General features: G+C 37.9%; 1 protein-coding gene across 2 annotated transcripts in view; it reads right to left on the bottom strand.

Annotated features, from left to right (window-relative positions):
• Nucleotides 1-21,534, bottom strand: part of CARS1 (cysteinyl-tRNA synthetase 1) — a 33,980-nt gene extending 12,446 nt beyond the window's left edge. The window contains exons 1-17 of one of the 2 annotated variants that reach the window (XM_053981160.1): nt 20,785-21,534; nt 15,753-15,998; nt 12,814-12,905; nt 11,900-11,988; nt 11,505-11,601; nt 10,952-11,050; nt 9,858-10,007; nt 8,502-8,642; nt 7,696-7,784; nt 6,986-7,107; nt 5,714-5,826; nt 5,074-5,202; nt 4,738-4,867; nt 4,338-4,441; nt 3,263-3,360; nt 1,601-1,790; nt 995-1,063 (exon numbers count right to left, since the gene is read on the bottom strand). In XM_053981160.1, the coding sequence (XP_053837135.1) occupies nt 995-1,063; nt 1,601-1,790; nt 3,263-3,360; nt 4,338-4,441; nt 4,738-4,867; nt 5,074-5,202; nt 5,714-5,826; nt 6,986-7,107; nt 7,696-7,784; nt 8,502-8,642; nt 9,858-10,007; nt 10,952-11,050; nt 11,505-11,601; nt 11,900-11,988; nt 12,814-12,905; nt 15,753-15,998; nt 20,785-20,812 (1,986 nt within the window). In that variant the 5' untranslated portion in view covers nt 20,813-21,534. The remainder of the gene's footprint in view (nt 1-994; nt 1,064-1,600; nt 1,791-3,262; nt 3,361-4,337; nt 4,442-4,737; nt 4,868-5,073; nt 5,203-5,713; nt 5,827-6,985; nt 7,108-7,695; nt 7,785-8,501; nt 8,643-9,857; nt 10,008-10,951; nt 11,051-11,504; nt 11,602-11,899; nt 11,989-12,813; nt 12,906-15,752; nt 15,999-20,784) is intronic. The other variant, XM_053981161.1, reaches the window with a different exon arrangement.
• Between the last annotated feature and the right edge of the window lie 11 nt (nt 21,535-21,545).

The following is a 21,545-nucleotide window of genomic DNA, read 5'->3' as shown; positions in this document are numbered from 1 at the left end:
CTTCTGAAATTCAAAAAAATTCTGAGCTAAATTTAAAAATCACTATTGATGGGCTTTGTAGGCAATACAGAATATCTTCCTTATTATATCATTAATAAAAATTTCCACAGCATATGAATGTAAGTATTTACATTGGCAATTATGGGATGAGTGTTCATTCCCATTCTTCCAACCACGAGCAAGCTTGCCAATTCCTTTGATGAATAAGAAGTTAAGCTTTTTTTTTTTTTACACTAGAAATGTTTCATTTACTCCTCCTATGGAGGAACAGAAAGGTGCATGGTCACACCTTTAATGCAGAAAAATATATGAGAAACAGCACTGATATGTCTACAAGAGATTTTTGGCACAAACAAAGTGTTGATAGCTTTCACATAGAGTTATTTCTCCTGCCTGCACCAGAAAATGTTCCAGGTATTCCAGAGCTCATCAGCACTTTCATCAGGTACCTCTCAGGTATTTCCAGAAAAATTCTGCATCACAGCAGAACTGCTGGATGACTAAAGCAAAACAGCCTTTGAAAGCCACATAAAAACTGTGGCTGCAAATGAGATCAGAAGAAAAGATTGAAATGTGGATAAAACTCCAGCTGCCTTCAGGCTGGTTTCTGGTGTACCACAAAGAAGTTTAATCAGTATAATTACATTTTTGAAACTACTTAGCATACAAATACTTGTAATGAGTCTTTAGACTGTAGCATGTGGTGCCTGTAGTTCACATGTGGTTTAGGAAACAGACTCATCATTCAGAAGACAAGATAATTCTTTTTCTGGTTGCTATACAATTTGTCTGTCATTAAATCAAACAAACCTATAAAACCCCCTACTCCTGTCAAAGAAAAATCTTGCTTCCTAAGCCAATTAATTACATCAGATTCAAAAGCTAAAAGCAAAAAGAATGCAGTTCAGCTATATATCAGTCATGTCATCACTTTAACCTAAGCTCTCAAAGGATACAGAGTAATTTTGTTTAGTGTATTTTGTCCTTCACTTACATTTTTGTTTTGACTAGTCCCTCCAACAGGAAAACCAATTGCATCATCACTTTCTATGGCACCAAAAATCTGGTCAAGGAAAAAGAAAGGATTGTATACGTCAATTCACAGGTATGTGAAAACTAAACTAAACTAAATTACATATACTAGGCTTTCAAATAGCTCTCATTTAACCCAGGATTCACAACTCTATTAAGATGATGTTCTGATTTGTAACTGATACATGCAAATTGACATACATACATACAAACACATGCAAACATACATGCACCATACAAAGCACTGGCTTTCAGATTTCACTTTAAAGATGTCAGATTTGTCATTCTGAATTCATATGTTTTCTACTATCGAATTTCTCTTGAACGTATGAGGGGCTCTCCACTATCCAACAAAACATTAGCTGAAAACATAATGCAATATGGAGGACTCAAAATTGTTCCTGCTGCAGCACATTCTGGAATTTGGGTTGTTTTGGATGGGGAATGTGTGGAAGACCTCTAGTTTCCTGTAAGAGTTAAACAAAGACTGTACAGATCCCTCCATACTTGGAAGTACAAGTTATAACTGCACAGTGCAATAGCAGCATTACTCCTTGCTGTTACATACCTTTAGCATTTGAGTGAGATAGGAGCTGATGTTTTCTAAAAGAAGTCTGTTTGGCATCTGTCTGGAAGATTTCTTTGCAGCAATATAGGAGTTACTCTGGCTGACTAACGAGCGCATTTCTTCTAAGACAGAGCGGGTGTCAATATTGTCACACAGTGCTTCATGAATTGCTGCTTTCTTCTCGTAAAAACTGAGAAGAAAAAGATTCTTTTTAACTACTCATGCCAAAACCCCTGCATTGTACTCTGAAGAGTCTCTGTTAGAAGAGTAAGGGGACTAAAAAAGGGGAGTAAAAGTAAGATAACTTTTTGCTGGTCATAGTTTCTATTTGAAGGAAAAACAGATGAGCAGGAAAAAAAGGCAGTATCATGATGCTGCTGTTTTACTGCTATGGACAAAGACAGGCAGGATAATCTAATTGGCAACAACTACCCAAACAAATTACAAACAATTTTTCAGCAACCAGCCTTTTCATGCAAGTTTTTGGTTTTTTTTTTAAGCAGTATAAATTGCTTATTTAGTATCTTCTTGGGCTTACTTTTTATTTTTTTACAGTATTGCTCTTCTATCCCTGTGTACCAGTCAGGTTCTCTGTTTAGTATCTTTCCAGGAAGGAGCACCAATTTGCAAGTTAACTTAACACAAAGTGATGAAGATACTATAAGTAGATAAAAAGAATAAATTCAAGCAAAGCTTTGTCATGTTAATGACACGTTAGTAGGTATAATAAATAATACAACATATTAAGTACCATTTCATCACACAAAAGTTTTATGGTTTCAAACAATGTACTTTTTCCAAGAAAAAAAAGAGTGGTAGAAGAAAGGAGACAAAACCAAATATCCATTAAGCATTATCTTCTATTCCTCCCACTTCTTTTCCTTCCCCTTACTTTTGACCTCTCTATTACTTATTATCTCCCACATTTTTAAAAAAAATGGGTTATCTCCACCAATCTCAAGTTGAAGATAAACTTTTCAGAGCATATCACTACACAGAAACATCTGCACTTAATCCTTCAATAGTAACATTAGTGAACACAACAGTGAACTGAACTAGGAAATAATTTTAGCACTGCCATGTAAGATGCTCCTATTTTAAATTTCAGACAAAACAGAAGTAATTTAGGAAGCTGTTTGCATTACAAATAATAATGGTAGTTTTGTTATAAAAGTCAAAAGACTGCAAAATTGGTATCACTGCCTCAACAACATATTTTCAAACACTGGCACTGATCTTTCGTGGTTTTAGTCAGGTCATTTAACTTCTGTTTGTCTCAGATAGCTTACTATACTTTGAAATATGTAAAATACTGTTCTTCCAGTTGTAGCCACTGTGAATTATTGGTCACTTCTCAGAGAGAAGAAAGATTTCACGTAGTGAAGAAAATGACACCTATCTAACAAGTAAGTTCTTTCCCTTCACAAACATGGCAATGAGGCATGCCAGTGTACTTAACATAAACAAAAGAGAAATTAATAATTTCATTTATACTTCATAAAGCTGTCCCAAGATTAAAATGATTGCTTGTGAAGAATTGGGATGTTAAGTGGGAATGCTACAGACATAAATATCACTGTACACATTGTAAGTGATATTGTAAGGAAAAAAGAATTAAAGATGAAGCGACAATTCAGAGAGAAGTAGGAATGCTCCACTCACTTTTTGTTCAGCTCTACTTCTTGATTTTCCCATTTCTGAAACTGGCCTGTCACATCAGTGGGAGCTCGAAGAATATCCTTCACATTCAAAAAGAACTCCTGTAAAAGAAGAATATAGCTAGAAGTTGGTTTCAATTACACATAACCAATACTTACTATGAAAGTCATTATTTCTTAATGAGACTCCTAAACTTTATGGGTTCAACACTGTCTCACCCAGGATCTAATGATGTTGCTCAAGACAATAAAACCCACAAAAAATAATTTTGCATAACTCTGTCAATCACAGCTGGACTGCAATTCATTTTTATCTCTTGGCCTGTTACTACATGATACCCTACAATATTCTAACACCAAGCTGCTCAGGCAACAGTTCTTATGGCAGATTTTAAAGTGTGTTGCTAGCAATGGAAGCTGAAGAATAAAATGGCTTTGTTGCAAGGATCTGTTTTAAATGGGCATCCAGCTCAGTAAAAAGTCGTTTTAACCCAAACCAAACATTTTACGTAAAAAGCAGAACAGCTTCAGCTGGAGAGACCAAGATAAACAATCTCAAACTGCTGTATGTACAGTGTCCTTGTGGGAAATCTGAGTTTAAAATATAGCTCCAAACTAACCAGGGACAGGAACTGTGCCTAACCTCTCACACACCTGCAAGGCACAGACGCAAAGGCTCAATGTTCGTGGTGAGGAGACAAAGTCGGAACAATATTCCTTCTTCCCCTTTGGCTACATTTGTGTAGAGCCTGACCTGGTAGAAATGTTAGAGAATGTCTGTTGGCCTGAGTTCTATAATCAACTGAGAAATTGATCTTGTATGGAAGTGCTAAGCTGCTCAGACACGTCAGAACTTGGAGAGAGCACCCAGCTGCAGAGAAATGTAGCAGGATGTGGGATTTACAGGACTTGAAAGTTTGATGGTAGGTAAATAAGCACTGTGCCATCCCACCTGATGAATTCAGAAAGCAAATCCATTCTGGGCATATGGCCTACATATCCTTGGAGTTCTGTTCCTTGAAACATACATGGCAACACAAAGATTAGAGAGCTGGAGAAGAAATGGAAAACTTACTTACATTCATAAACTTCTCATATTGAATAGCTGACTCCATGGTATTATTTGAATAATCCAGTGTATCCTTCCAAGAGTGCATGAGGAAAGCCAGCCGTAACTGTCGTGCTAGTAGAAGGTTTAAAATAAACAAAGAAAGTTTTTATAAGCTAAAACATTTTCATGGACTCCCATACTGCAGTGGCTGAGAACATAATCTTTAAATTTCTTATTATCACTACATCTACCAAAAAGCAAAACCACTATTATCCATACTGAAAAAAACCAACAAAAATCAGAAGAACAAGGAAGCTGTTCTAAAGTTAGCAAAGAAGAAAGACACCTGAAGTTACCCTGAATAAAAAAGTTATTGCAGTCACACTCAAAGTACATCAAAAACATTCCCATTCCAAAATAATTTTTACCTGTGTGTTTCTTCAGTGCATCTTTTATGGTAATGAAATTCTTCAAAGATTTGGACATTTTACAGCCAGCAATTGTTAAGTGACCAGTATGCAGAAAATACCGAACCCAGTGATCATTTTCGAAATATGCCTACAGGAGAAGAAAAAAAGCCAAAGACCCAACACTTTTTACATACATATCATGAAGTAGGAAAACTTAAGAGAATAAAATCCTAAGAATCAAAACTCGTGTTTACACAAAACACACATAAAGTTTAAAAAACTGAATTATGGATTTGTGTAAGTTGCAAAGCAAAGCATGTTGTTCTATCACTGCAGGAAGGTCAGTGAGATCACCTCAGACTGGGCCAGTTCATTGTCATGGTGAGGAAATCGGAGATCAAAGCCTCCTCCATGAATGTCCATCGACTCTCCTAGAATGGATCCACCCATGGCAGAACATTCAATGTGCCAACCTGGACGACCCTGTTAACAAAAAGGCATTCCTTGGTTACTAGTAACCGTCTTCCTTTCCTGCCCCTGTCTCACTCCCTCATGCTGTTACTAAGAGTAAAAAAGATTCTCAATCTCAGCTTCACAAAAGGAAACTGATTTAAAGATCCAACCTGGCAATACATCTGTAATGTTCTGATTATTTTGCTTATTATTCTTTTAAAAGCTATACTAATATCTTTGATCACCAGGGAAAAAAAAAGGAAACGGAATTTACTGCAGATAAAGCTTGTCAATTAACAGAGGACAAAAGACAAGTAACAGCCATGCTGAGCCTGCATGGAAACTTCTGCTTAAAATGTATCAAACAGACTGATACACATTCTAGATTATTAAATGAACATTAACCACAGAATCTTATGACTGAATAATCTCCACAATTTATACAGTGTTAAAATGAGGTGAGGCAAAAAAAACCTCGTGTAACTGTGCTATTTAAATAGGTGAAGAAAATCCAAATCCTGATTATTACGTCCTTCCTTACCTTTCCCCATGGAGAGTCCCATGAGGGCTCTCCTGGCTTGGAGGACTTCCATAAAGCAAAATCATTTGGAGAATGCTTCTCGCTTAAGCGATCAGCTGAGATGCTCAGGTCACCTTTCAAAAGAGAAAATGTAAATGTATACATTTTACATTAGCATTACTCATATATTATCTCATATAAAGATAACCTTTAAAAAAAAAAACAAAAAACAAACCCCAAAGCACAAACCCTCAAATCACTGAACCCCCAAAAATCCTCATTATTAACCTTGATAATCCTTTGGGGTTTTGGTTAATGTTTGGCTGACAAGTATCTGACAAATATCAGCTGCACTGGTTTCTAAGTTTTGACATGAAATTAATCTACATTCTCTTACTAGGCACAACTCCAATACTGGAGTTATAGAAAATGAAATACAGAAAGAAAAAACCCATACTCAGAGACAAGTAAGACTGCAGATTTAATTCATTCCAAAATTAGATGGATCTAAATTGAGACTATGATTGTCTTAATCTGCACATACAATGTGATCATAGACTATTTCTTCCCCTAATCTCAGCTGCTGCACAGAACTGTTGGTATTTGTTCAATAGCTACATTTACTCCTCTGTTACCTACTGCTCTATGAGTGTCCTGATTTCAACTGGTATGAGTGTTAAATTAAAACCTTTTAATATTCTTTTTATAGACTTTCTGCATGATTTGCTAAAACTGTACAACTTTAGGAGGAGATAACTAATGAGTCCCATTTAGTGAGCATTTTAGGTTAATCCTCTGCTATAGTTCTATTAAAAAAAATCTGTATTTGGATTTGGTTCAACATACAAAGTTAAAGTAAGAGCTCTCAGTATGAAAGAGGAAGCCAAATATTTGTTATGAAATAACCCCAGCCTGATAAGGCAATCTCGTGCCTGGCATGTGGAAGATCCAAGTTCAAGTCTTTGCTCCTACTCTGAGCCAGATGAATAGGCAAATAACTGGGCTATGGCCAAATGACTGAGTTATTCACAATTCTGACCAAAAAAACCCCGCAAACAAACAAAAAGCAACCCCAAACAAATCATAGGATTAATAACATTTCTTGGTATTTTCCAATTAAAAACTTTCAGGAAAGTATTGTCTCAAGCTACAAAACTTTGGCAAAGAAATTGGTAAAGGGAGTGCAGCAGGTAAATCATTAAGCTCTGACTGTGACTGATCCAAATGTCAGTAAAACCAGTTGAAGAGACCAACATATCATCAGTTCCTTCAGCAACTTGAGCAAATCTTTACCTTCACCCTCTTGAAGAGCTTTCTGATCACCTACAGCTTCAGGCACCAACTTAGCATAGGAGTGTTCTTCACTGGCATCAAACTTCATAGTATCAAAGTATACAGATCCATTGGACACATACCTGAAAAGTTAAAGATCATTATTTAGCTAACTTTCTACCATAACTTAATTGAATTTTAAAATCACTGTCGTAAGTTTTCTAGTAACTCCAATCACTTTATGGTACTTCTCAGTATTGTAAATATAACTTAGGTGAGCCTAAGTTTTAAGGCCTTACCATATGAATATTTTGGACAAATCATTAGAAGTTATAATAAAATTAATTGAAGAGAAAAGCTATTGTTAAACTTTTCAGAGGTATCAGGAAACAGCCACAAGAACTACCATTTTTTTAAATTTATGTTATTTGCAACTGGTTTCTAACTGTCACATGTCAACTTTTGATGATTTTTGAGGAAGACCAGGAATCAAACACAGTTCAAATGAATGGGACTTTGACTTTATTTTAATGAACAAGGATTTCACCCTATAGTACATCATAAGAAGCACATTAGGTAAAAATAACAGTTCTTTTGCAAAGAAACCTGAAATTTCTTTATTTGATGAAAAACTGCTTCTGGCAAAGACTACTGTTGCAGATGAAAACAGAGAAAACAGCTCACAGCTAAATGCTGAAAGGAATCATTTGGGCATCCAGTAGCAAACTTACCCATAACCATTATCCACAATCTTCTTTACAAAATCCACAATTTCTGGCACATATTCACTAACCCGTGTTAAAACATCTGGAGGTAAAACCTAGAGATAAAAAGTAGAATCATATATATATGGAAATATGCACTAAACATGTATGTTATGTATTCGTTACAATTTTGCTCAAAAGCAAGTGATAATAAAATCCAACACTTCCATTTCAAGCTTTCTACTCTGAAACAATGTGAAAGGCCACTTCTCCTCAGCCTTTAAAGGGATTCCAGTTCTTCTAACAGAAGAGGCAGCAAGTCCCTCTGATTTGCAGGTAAATAAATCAACCTAGACTGACCTGAACCACTGTCTGTGACACAGCATTTCATCTGTAACAGACAAATCTCTTCTTGATTTGATCATCTTCTTGATGGTTACCATCACATCATTTCTTAATGGCTGAAGACTCTTAAGTAGTCAGTTTAAATGCTGAGGTTGGCAGGAATATCTTGTGCAGCCAACAGATTCCAGCTCAAACGTTTTTGGACCAGTTTATGATTATTTGCCCATGTTACACCAAGGGGCTGGCAAGGAGAGCACGCATCAAACCTGATCACCAATTAAGTGATGTCCAACAACCACAACAGATTTAAGACTGTTGGCATGGATAAAGAGCAGGTGCTAATTTAACACCTATCTATTAATATTAAAGTAATTATCAATAAAGTTGAAATTAGATTCTTGAAAGCTAATGAGGAGCTAAATTGCCTTCTGGGTACTATAAGGCATGGCACATCCATTTTTAGAAGAGAAAACAGTTCATTTACTTACGTTGAGTGCTTCCATATCTTTATGAAATTCCCCTTCCCAGAATTTGGGGAGCTTTGAGAATATGGAATTGTCAGTCACCTGACTGCCAAATTTTGTGTCCAGCCAGTCAGACAGCAAATCTTTGGCTTCTTCCAACAGCGTCTAGAAAACAATAATCACAAGAGCAACTGATGCAAGACTTGCCCTGTTTAAGTTATGCAGGAAGATCTTATTCTGAACAGAGACAGAGAAATAAGGAATAAGACATTTGCAATGAGACAATTAATTGTGAATATAGAGTAATCCAGGTTTCTACCATATTTTTATCATATTGTTCTTCATTGATATAGATGAAACAACCAGAGCAAGGAAGATAAGCTGTTAACTGGTATCTGTTTTGATACTGATCACTTCAATAAGCATCTGGAGCTCATGCTGTAAACACCGGATGGGACCTGCATTTGTATTATATTTTCTGTTCCTCCACTGCTACTGGATAATCTAACAGAAGCCTTACTGTTCACATTGCTTAAAAGTGTCTGAAAGACTAATTTGGACATCAGCAAGGATGCCTTTTAGTCTTATATTAAAGGATTTCTATTTCTGACACTAGGATATAATTCAGAACATATGATTGCTTAGATTTTAGGGTTTTTAAAAATTCCATTAGGTCAGTATACACTTTTATAAAAGCACTTGATATTAGAATAGCTGGGCTTTTTTTAAAAAACATAATTTAGAGATAGGGTCTTCTCAAGAACAGAGCACATAACCCCACAGTGTACCCCACAGTACTTATCACAAATAATCTGAAAGCAAGAGAAGATGAAAATGGAAATAATTTACAAAAAGACAGTAACTACTAAAAATAGTTATGCTGACTGACTTGATTACTGGACAGAACCAATAAAGTCAACATGAATATCTGTCACTAAATGTAATTGTTTTTAATTAAAATAATCCTGAGCACAACTTTGGGGGAGGTATTTTCCTCTCTGATCAGAGACAGAAACACTTGTGCAGAAAACTGCCACCAGTATTGGAACATCAGAAATGTGTGTTCAGTAACTTATAATGAAATTAATTCATCAAGACAAAAAAGTAAAAGAAAAAATCTAAATACATACAAGAGCAAAATCCTCATTGAAAAGGTTAAAAAATGTTATTGATAAAAACAGCATCCAAAAATTCTGTAGTTGAACTGAAGAATCAAATTTCCTGTATTGAATACAAAGTACTAAAAAGTTCTGTCCCACAATTTCTCTTTTCATGAATTAAAAGGTTCCATACTGTCTCATAGAAATACTATGAGCTACACATTATTTTTAAACCTCCTAACACTTATAAACCAAAACATAAAAAGGAGCTCAAACTTACTTCATGACATCTGTTGATCTCTTCAGCAGGGAGCTTTACTTGGAGAGCTTCTTGAAGAGGGTCAAAGGCAGACATCGCTGCATTTTGAATTCTTTCCAACATTTGCTTCTTATCTGGGTCTGTTGTTTCATTTAGTTTAGCTGAAAACAGCTGCAATTAAAAAATAAAAAAATTAGAAAGTCAGCAGCAGTACAGTAGCACTAAGCTCCATGCACAGAATATTATCTTAGCCGCATAGTACCTTGCTAGTGATTAATAACTCATTATGCCACAGAAAAAGCTTTCACATGAACTACTGAAACATGAAATATGCTCCTCATCAGAAATAAAGGTGCAATCACAAGACTTTAGTTCACATCCAAATTCAGTTTTTCAGAAAGACTTCATAAATCACTACATCATCATCATAATTACTGCTGTTTTCATTTTCTATGCAGTTGATCACCTTAATTGCGCAGTTGATTACCATGAATTTGAAAAGGACAAGCTTTAATGTGAAACAGGGAGAGATTAAATGCAATGTTTAGGCTGTATGTCAGGCAAAGATAGTTGGGCAAAATTTCCAGACCTCCTATTTCCAGGCCTGTATTCAATTCATTAGAATAATAATCTCTTTGTGATCTGTAGTTCTAAAAATTACCAGAGAATCACCTTCAGTCCTGAATACACAATTTATTAAATCCTTAAAGCTTTCCAGCCTTTTCCTTCCAAGGTCATCAATGGTACAAAGAAGTAACCTCCCAAGCTTTAAAAGATTATGGACAGACTACTGTTCAAAAACTCTTTTAAAGGATTATTTTAAATGTTTGAATTCTAACACACAAACATCCAAATGCTGTTTGAGCAATAAATGCACTCACAAATAAGTGCTAAGATCACAGAAATCAAGAATGCCTTTTAAAGAAATTGTCAATTCTAAAACAATGTAAAAATCAAAGTGATGTGCATTTCAAGTAACATTTCTAACATGTTAAGTACCAGAACTAAAAGAAGCAGAAATTTTAAGGAGGCAGCAAAGTCTGAAGCATTTTTTAGATGCTTTCCTACATTACTGAGTGAGAACCTAAAACATAAGCAGAGATTACCACACCCACCTCTGAGGCAGTTCTAATATCTTCAAGTAGCTGATCTGGTGTTGATTTGCTCTCTCTATATCGTTCAAAAAGGTGATTTTGTCTTGCTCTCTTAATGATCTACAAATCAGAAACATGAAAATATTTCTGTGGAGTAACACATACTTATACAAAGTGCAAATAAAATCTATTATGTACAAAAGACACTTCCCTATAAATTTAACAAGCTACAAGAAAAATGTGCAATAATACAAATCAAACACACCATACACAGTTAATGGACTACCTCAATAGAATCAACTAATTACCTCATCAGGCAAATAAAATAAATTACCTCTTTAAAATACATAGTCTTCATAATTTGTGACAGCATTCATTATTATAGAACACTAAAGGGTTTGCTACCACAGGAGTGCTACAAAACTGAGAAAATCAATGCCTTTGTGCACAAAATGTATGTCTCAGTTAATAAGTGTAAAATTTATCTTGGCTTATCAAGTGGCAATTACATGTGACTGACTTCCATTCTAAAAGTTGAGCATTTTAGATTGCAGTTTAAAAAAAAAACCCTTACCTTGTCATCAATATCTGTAATATTCATACAATAGAAAACGTCATATTTAAAATAATCCCTCAAGATTCTTCTCAGGATATCAAATGAGATGTAGGACCTAAAACCAAAAAGATACAGGGGTGTTTTTAGAAAACACCTGTATCTATTCTGTGCACAAACCATTTTAACCTCAATCAATAACTGTGCAGCAGTTTTACTTTGCCCCCATCTATTAGAAAGTTTTTAATCCCACAATGATAAAATATTATAACATGCTTTTAATTTTAAATTGCAAGCATTGAGTCAAAAGAGACCATTTTCTAGTAATACACTCATCTGAATAATACCTTCTTCTAATAATATTTTGCATCCACTAGGCACTGTTATCAGCTATATCAAAGTAAGGAATGCAGTACCTGGCATGTCCCATGTGAGAAGCATCATAAACTGTTGGACCACAGCAATACCACAAGACCTTTTTTCCATTCTGAGGCTGAAATACTTCCTTAATTGAAAGGGAAGGTACAATGGTCAGAAGAAATTTAAGATGTGACCTCAGGCCAGCAACACCCCATTTGGAGATTTGAACATGAAAACATGGATTATAATTACAAAAAACAAATAGTTATTCCATTCCCAACTCTACCATAAGTAAAGATCACCACTAGCTTTATCATGTGAGAGAGATAATGGGGTGTGGCTGCTTATGTTCTATGCATTCTAATAAATCACAGTATCAGGTTACAATAATTTGGGCTAAGCAGGGCATTATTCAAACTGTTTGTAAAAGTTTTCTTTTGCATTGAAAAAGGTTACATCCTATAATCAGTTCACAGATACTTGAATACTACATCCAATGTAAAATTAATATTCTTAGTATTTCCTCTTTCCCAAATGACTTTCAAACAAGACCACAAGAAGTTTTACACTTTTTATATTGCAACTATATAATTGGTGAGACTTTTTTTACACAGACAACATATGAATAAAGAAACTGTGTTTTTATTCTGCTCACACTGCCTACACTTACGTGTATTACAGTTGAATGCCTGGCTACTTTGCATGACAACTTGAAACTGGAAACTGAATATTATGCAATATGCATAGAGACACACACTTGTAGTGTATATATATTAATGTATATAGCATTACACTTGCTCAGCAAATGCAATTGATTGGCACAGATTTCCTGGCCCGTGCTTGTTAACATTCCACAAAATACAACCCAGAGTCCTGACTATTGACAGGGCAAACATTTCAGAAACAAGGATTTGATGACTGTTCTATTTGTGTTTCTAGGGAAATCCCCACTTCCCTTTCATTTACTCACCTTAGTTCGAGTCAGGCTGTTGTAGAGGCAGAGCCTGGAATGTTTTGTCCCCTCAGGGGGAGACCAGGGGGGCTGCACACGTTTGCCTTTACCTAGGAGAAGAGGTAGTTTAAAGAAAGCTGAAAAGACACTTTACACAAACAGATTTGCAAGATAACATTTTCTCCTTATCACATCATTATTTCAGAAGAAAACCCCGCATCTAAATGGAGAAAAGAGCTTCAGTCCTAGTAGTACAGCTACTTCTGTTAGAGCTTCCTACAAAGCCAGCAAAATCAGAGTAAATTATTGCAATCTAGTTTGTTTTCTACTCTCTACATTGCCATTCCGATTAGTTTTTGATCCAAGTAGCAGTAAGGAAGAGGATACAAAAGCAAGAGCATGCAATTCAGGTAAAGTATTACCATGAGTTTTGAAATTCAATTAATCATTAATGAAGTGTTATGGCAGTCCTGGGCTATTTGCAACACCAGTGATTTTACTGGGATGGCACATCACAGATCTCACACAGAATTTGCAAAATATATCCAGAGTCCAGAGGTGGTCTCTAAAGCCAATATTGACAGAGTATGTGCACTCAGGGTGAAAGGGAGAGCTGACACAAAGGCTTAGAAAGAACCCCAGCTTTTTATCATGCATTGTTGCTAAGTACACAAGGCATTTATGAACACGCTCATTTACCACAAATATGCTCCAGTTCAGCAAGAGGCTACATTTTGCCATTAAAGAGAGTAGATAAAACCCAGGGTAATATTAGTGACAGTATTCTTGCATTTTTTCCCTCCTAAATTTGTAAGAAGCAAGACAGCTGTTAAACTCATGGGGTTTTTTCAAAGAGAAGTATAGGCATGTGATTTGTCAAAGAGTTGCAGTTTGCTGTGTACTGGGCCGCCTTCAGCTGTAATGATGTTAAACCAATTATCACATTAACTAGGAATGAAAGCAAACCAAGAAATTCGAAAATACAGCATGTTTGCCAGCTTAATACATACAGCACAGTGTTTAGGAATTCTCATGGTACGCATTTTAACTGCAAGTAAATATTATACAAACTAATTGTTTTGACAACAAAATTGGCTTTCTTATCCTGTGTGTCAGGGTGCTCTTTATTAACTCTGTTTCTCTCAGTATCTTCATATGCATATTTTGGCTGAAAACCTTCAAGTAACGTAAATATTCATGGTATAAAAAATGTAATCTCTTCATCTTGCTTTTTTGAGTAACTGCCCAAATAAGAAAAAAATATGTTAAGTGTAGTACTCTGCCTCACAAAGGGACTTAATTTAATTTCCATGCTATGAATCCATGGAAATATGTGTCCATTCTCAACATTTCATTGCATGAGGCACTCCTGAACAGAACACCTCAAGTACAAGAGCATTGTCTCCAAAATATAGGTCATACACCAAGGATTTGTTTACTCTTTGATTTACAAAGATTACTCTGGCATGCTTAATTGTGGCCAACACTTCCCTCGGGGAAAGAAGCCTGTGGGTTAGCCTAATAAAAGATAAATCTGCAAAGCTTTCTTCAGTTACAACCACATGAACATAAGGAAAAACCCAGATACTGCACCCCATATTCTCAGCTTGTGAGTTAGGTGTCACATTTTACCCACTACACAGATGCCAAGGGCAAAGTAAAAGGCTGGTAAAATATTGGTTAGTCTGGTCAAACACACCTCTGCCAGCCTACAGCCTTTCCCCTGGTGGAACTGAAGTTCATTTGCTCTAATCCACCATGGAGTTTTCTGCTACACCAAAAAAACAACAATGAAGTATTCAAGGTCTAAGAAGCATGGTAGATTTGTGTGTTATTTTCATGGTGAACACTGCAGAACACCATTCCAGGATTTCTGAAACACATAATGAAGATACAACCAGTCAGAAAGAGAGATTTAACAGTAAAGATTTCATGGTCAGGAAAATGGAAACCTTTTCTGTTTCTGCAACACCCTGATCCATGGAAGTCTACAGGCAATCTGCAGTTAGTGGACAGATCTGCTATCAGAACCAGGGGTGCAACTGAGATCCCTTCTCTGCTGGAAGGAAATAATAACCAGCACAAACACTTGCAGGCACACACAACACACAGAGAATTTACTCACAGCAGTCTGATTTTAACTGCTGGTCTGTTAGGAATTGAGAACACAAATGGTGAGTGGTTGTGAGAAGATGGCATTGGAGTAATACTAGTTAACAACCATCAGCAAGAATGACAGACATGCATTCATTTGTAGGCATTGCAAGCACTGTACAACAGCTCTGCATTGTTATTTTTCATTATTTCATGACTCCCTGAGCAAGGATCTCACCATAAAGCAATTAATTAGACTAGGTCATTGGGAAACAACTCAGGAGAGTGATGCAGCTCCCAAAAATGCCTGCCCATGCTTACACAATGACCTAGATTAACCAGTTAATACTTCCTCAAATCGTCAGCATGCCTAAATTACCAGGGTTAGAAAAGAACCCCAGACATTCTTTGTGAAGCTCAGTGTTAATAACAATCAGAAGAGGAAGTATTCAGTTCATTTTATTGTGGATTTGTATATTATACAACTATTTGGTTAACCTTGCAAGGAAAAAAGTAGATTGGGCAAATCTTGGTATTTCCAGCAAAAAGCCCAAACCCACACATTCTTTTACAAACCAGAAGATAGCCAGCTTTTTAAAGAAAATACACATAATCAAATTCCGTACAATGAGGAATTTTAACTTAAAAATCCAAAAATCCTTTTACATCCAAATAGGTCAGGATCTATCAATCACACAGTAACTGTATGCAAGAATACTGTTATGACTTTGAATACAAATTGATACTGTAAATCTTAAGGTGTGCAAGAGAGTATGAAAGGGAACTTCTCAGAATTCTCAGCAATAACAACCAATACAATGTCAGCTAATCTACAACCTGCCCACCAGTTTCATATTACTCACTTGTTTGAAGTTTATAAGGCCCATTTTTTTCACTGCTGCCATCATAGATTGCTTCTATGTGTCTGTACCACCGGACAACATGGATATAATGGTCCACAGGTGGCCCCGAAAACTTTCTGAACACCTCCACATCTGCATGTGAAAATGTGAACCCCTGGATATAACTACGAGTGCTCAGGTACTCGTTCAGAGCCTTCACCCTGGCTTCCTCTTCACTAATGCTCAGAATAAAACTGTAGCTGGAAGCTGTAAAGAGAGGTACAGGACATTTGGTCAGCATTAAAAGAAGGAGATCCCATGACCAAAATATATCCTTATAATACACATCTCCTCCTGTAAATTAGCTCTGGCAACTGGTAAGAAATTTGAGAAAAATTAGATTTAATATAAGCTACCAAATAACTATGTATTTCCTGTTAACAGGATTATGTTCATGCTGCCATAAGTTTTTGAAGACATCTTTTAAAGAGTAATAAGGACAAGAACACAGGACTTTTCCATGAAGAATATAATCTACCAAAATTGGAGAAAATCCTTCACACAGAGCAAACCCAATCAGTCACTCTTTTCCATGCTGCTAAAACACTCATCCTGCCAATATTTAAATATGATTCATTTTATGCACTGTGGAAAGGCTGTGAAATTAAGCTGTCTACTGAACTTAAGCATATAGTTACATCTTTGCAAGGGTGTTGCCTGCACACAGGCTCCCAGCATGATGCTCAGTTCTTCCTACTTGCTCTAGAAACTCAGAATTTCAGCTGCTGCTGTATATTTCCATACTTCTTCCCCCATGCCCCCTCCTCTCTTCCGGCACATGAATAATATTTAAAATTAGTAAAACCTACACAAACAAACATAAAGGATATCAGATCGTGCCCCTCTCTCACAATTCTTTAATTCCATGATTTCTTTGGTATATAGGCAAAGCAGGTTCAGTTATGTCTCCTCTGGACAAATGCAGGGACACAGAGGAAAGCTCTGTGTGTTGGTGGGGATGCTCACTGGAAGAACAAACCCTGTGCAAGCCAGGGGGCACAAAGCACTCTGAAGTTATGCTAGCACTGCCATTAGGCAAACCCAGCATTCACATTTTCCTACAATGATTCAATGTTTGTAGCTCTGTTCGTGTTCAAAGTACTGTACAAATATGAAGGCAGTATCCTGTCTAGGTAGTCAGTCAGCAAGTTAATTTAAGCCAAAGTCATGTGCAGTAAAGTGAGAGAGGCAGCAGGAGAGCACCTGTCCCTGCTCCCAAGCCCCAACAGAGACCACAGCCAGAAGTGTCACTTCTCACACTGGCAGGAATATCTCCTGCATCAGGAGTTCCCAAAGCATGGAGTTGCTCACAGAACACAACTCTTGGAAAGGCAGGAATGAAAGGAGATAGGAAAGTGATGGCTAGGAGAGGATGGGAGGGATGGCACAAAGTTTTTCCAAATATCATCAGTTAAAACTTTATGAACTATTTTCTATATGGAAATCAATTATTAAAACATCCAGCAACTCAGGATGACAGGAATGTGGCACCTAGATATCAAGCATGTTTGTATTCAACTTTTTGGGGTATAAATGAGATATAGTGACACACTGGGAAAACTAATAAAAAAGGTCAATGACTTTAAAAATGTAAAACAATTAAAATTCACAAAAGATATTTAGTATCTATGAACAAAAGAAGACAGATCTTTGTGAAGTATAAATCCTTCTCAAGGCCTATCCATGTGATTGCTCAGCACAAATAAGGAATACCAAGGAAATAATGGTTCATAACTCGACCTTATAGACTTGCCTTACCCAGCTGAATGGGATTCGGCTTTGGCTCACACAGTTCATTTTACTGTAATCTTTTCATGCTCCTAAATATTTACTGATGTATATCAGCACAGAACTTCACATTTATACACATGAAATAGTTTGAAACAGTTCCATTCATTAACAGTGCAAACCTAAGACATAAGTCTTCCTTGAACATGAATTTTGTATACATGAATGATACGAGGGAGAAACCAAAAAAAGGTATTACAAGAATGATCTGGATAGAAATGAAACTATATCTCAAAGGAAAGATCTTTTGCAAGGAAAAGCAACACTCAATTTGCAAAGTATTATTATGGTTATTATGACCATTATTCACACATCAGGCTGCTAATGGGAAGCAAATCAGTGTATCTGAAACAATCTAAGTGCTCTCCAACCACATCTATAAACTAATCTAAAAGGGAACTTGCCCAAACTTGCACACAAATACAACAAATATACAAGCTAATTTTGGCAAGGAGAGGTGGCAAACACTGCCTGTGAATGTCGGTACCAGCTCAGCACTGATAAGCATAACAACCGAAATTTTTTTGATCGACCTTGGCACAGACATTAATACTTCAAATTAAAATGTTTGGCAGGCTCACTGTCCCATTCCCAGTGTCCCACATCAGTTTCACAGGCTGTGCTGAGCAGATGACTATGATAACACTGTCTTGGAATGCAGTGTAGCAGTGGAACACTTTTTTCAAGCAAAATGAATCAGTGACAGCTGTCTACATAAAAGGCTATTCTGGTTTAACTGATACCACGGATAAAAGAAGAATAGTAAATCTACAGAACCTGGTTTTCTGTGATTTCCATTCTCCATCCTCAGCTTCCCCCATCTGGCGATTTCTTCAATTCATTAAACGCTCCCACTGAAATATTTCCAGGTACCTCCTAAGTGTTGCATCCTATTTTCCCATACACTTCAGTATCCCCATCCTCCTGCACAGCTCCAGCCCATCATTGCTAAGTCTGCCAATGGTGTGCAAGAGGCAGCTGTCCACTGACAAATTGATTGATTAATTAATACCCACCAATGGATTCAAAAAGTATTGAAGGAGGAGGGCCAATGGATATATGTACATCTGACCTCTTTTCCTTGCTGCTTTAGGAAAACAGGCTAAGGAATTGCCCTTCTCTCTAACTGCAATTTTTTTCCACCCCCCAAACAGAACAGATGCAGATGTTGATACTCAATTGCATTAGGAAATATCTCCTTGACAGCAGAAACACAAGAGTACTAGAGAGCTGTTGCACAACACTGAATTTTAACTCATGTGAACAGAATGATCCAAAGATATCATATCACACAAGAGGAAACAAGCACTGAGTACAAGTATTGGAGAGGTAGCAAAATAACCTTGAAAAATCAGAAGAATTAATGTTAACAATGTAACAGTAAAAAGTTGTTTCAAAAAAAATCCACTGCAGACATCAATTAATACAGTTCTCACACAATAACCACTGCTGCACAATCTCTTTGGGTGATATAATTGTCACACATTCTTCTTTACATGCATGGAGTGCTTCAGAGACTATTAAAGGACACTGGGAATTTGTCTGAGAGACTGCAGCAACACACAGACTCAAAGGCACAGGACAGCTTCTACATTTTATCTGCACATAGAATAACTTTTGAGGTTTAATCAAGACACATAATCCCTGCAATATCAAATTTCATTGAAAATTTTCACTTTTATTAACTTGAAAATAAAAACCTCTGCTCCTTGAAGGTGTGGATGGCAAAGTAAATCCAGGAAAGCCACAAAGCTACCTGACACAAAAACAGGGAGTTACTTCACTTCAGGGAAAAATTATGTTCCTGGGCTTCCCTGACCCTGCTAACCTTGTCAGTCATAATTAGATGACAATATAAATGTTCTGGGAATTCTGCAGAGGCATTCTCCAAAAAGAAACCTTACCCATTTCTGAACATTTTGAAATGCAACTTCTCATCCAACTTGACTTTCACAAATTTAAGACAACCCACAAAAGACAAACGTAACATCATTCATACAGCTCCAGACTGGCCATTTATCATCCTGGCCAATCACTCTGATACCTTTGAAAAGAATTCCAACCATCTGCTCAGACAAGATGAATTCTCATTTTTCATTAACATTTCACAAGAACCAAACCAATGCAGTGAATCCAGCTAATGCCAGACACAGCATGCACAGAGACAGAAAAACAAAGGACTTATCAAGTCTCATACATAAGGAGCAAGAGGCTTTTAGATGAGCAGGGAATTTTAAGACTGGAGTATCCCACACCAAGGAAGAGTTTGTCAATCCTAGTCCTTTGAGCCCTGAAAGTTTCACTTCCACTTTTCCTGAACTGAAATGAAATATAACAGTTGCAGATTCAGTTTAAAAAAACCCACCCTAACAAATAGTAACTAAAGAGTTTCTCAAAGTGCGCCTGAACTGAGGCTTTCTTGGGTTTTTTCCCCCCAAGATACTGAAAAAGACTTCTGAAAAAGCCAATCCCTTGACGACAAGAAATGCTTGATTTTAGTGAGAATATTACATGCGATGAATAAAGATCAGAGTAACTTTCGGTTACTTTGTTACTTTGTTAAAGAAAAGGGGGCAAAAATATTTGTATTTACAGATCCTCAACAGGAATGACAGAAATTTCCAACCCTTTACATACCATAATGGTATTTCATACTTGCATGACTGGTATTCCAAGTTTCCATTTGCTACAGTAGTGCCAAATATTATAGTACTACCCTAGCCCTCCTTCCATATGGAAGGGAAGAGTACAACCCATCATTAAAACACGACCACAAAAAATGTCCGTAAAAGTCCAAATGTTCAGGCGTGAGTTCAGGGGAGAACATCGATGGCTCGGGAAAGCCAGTACGGGAGGCAGACAGACAGGTGAAAAGCACGGACGACGCGCTGAATAGCGCACGGACCGAGCGCACCCAGCGCCTCCTGGCACGCAGCGAGCCGGGTGACAGCTGCTCTCAGACGAGGGTGACGAGGAGCTCCGAATCTTCTCCATAAACCGCTGAACGCCAGCATTAACCTTACACCCGCGGCAGGGCACAACGCGAGCCGCATCCCGTGGGACGCGCACCCAGCGCAGGGCTCCGCGGCAGCGCGGACCCCCGGGCGCGCCCCTCGACAGCGGAGCCCAGGGGACGTGACCCCGCCACCACCGCCGTGACAGCAGCGGGGCCGCGACCCCAGCCCCTGCCGAGCCGCCCACCTACCGTGCTCGGCGCTGGCGGCTGCTGCCATCCCGGTGCTGCAGCTGCTGCCTCCGCCTGCCCTCGCTCCCAAGCTGATGCAACAGCGCGTCCGGAAGCCTCGCCCCGCCCGCCCTACGCTACTTCCGACGTGCCGCGTCACCCGGGCAACAGGCAGCGCCTCACGGCCCGGCCCGGCCCCCCACGGCAGGGCCTGGCCGGGAAATGACCGCCCAGGGCACCGCGGCCACCCCGTCACCCAACAGCACTCTGCCAATCGAACCCCCAGCTCCGAGTGCCGCCGCCCGCCTTTCCGTAAATAGCTCCAAGGATGGAGGCACCGCCGCCAGAACAAAATCCCAGAGACAGGGACGTCTCTGCCAGGCTTTTATTGCTGTGCTTCAAACATAGCAGTGCTGAGCATTCTGGTACAAAACAAAATCGTTTCGGAAACTAAAGCATCACAGTACTCAAAGACAGCAGCGGACTCTTGGTCCCCGCCCCCAGGCTGGGACAGCACTGCCACAAACTAAGGGATGCCCGAGCTCCTGACTCCGAAGCGGGCATCCAGCACCTGAGTTTAATATTTTACGACTCAGAGGGAGGAAGGTCATGTAAACATGAAAATAACAAAGGTATTACACCCCTTCCGACTCTCTGCATGAGATGAGGAGGCTAACAACTCCATTTCTACTAGCAGTTTCTGACACCCTCGTTTAAAGGAAGTCTGAAGACACTCATATGTATGCAGGAACATTTTTGCAGTTCCTCATAAACATCAATCT

The sequence above is a fragment of the Vidua macroura genome, chromosome 6 (genome assembly GCF_024509145.1).
Source record: "Vidua macroura isolate BioBank_ID:100142 chromosome 6, ASM2450914v1, whole genome shotgun sequence".
Taxonomy (NCBI): domain Eukaryota; kingdom Metazoa; phylum Chordata; class Aves; order Passeriformes; family Viduidae; genus Vidua; species Vidua macroura.
The sequence above is the reverse complement of the archived record's forward strand: the minus strand, read 5'-3'. Positions and strand labels throughout refer to the sequence as shown.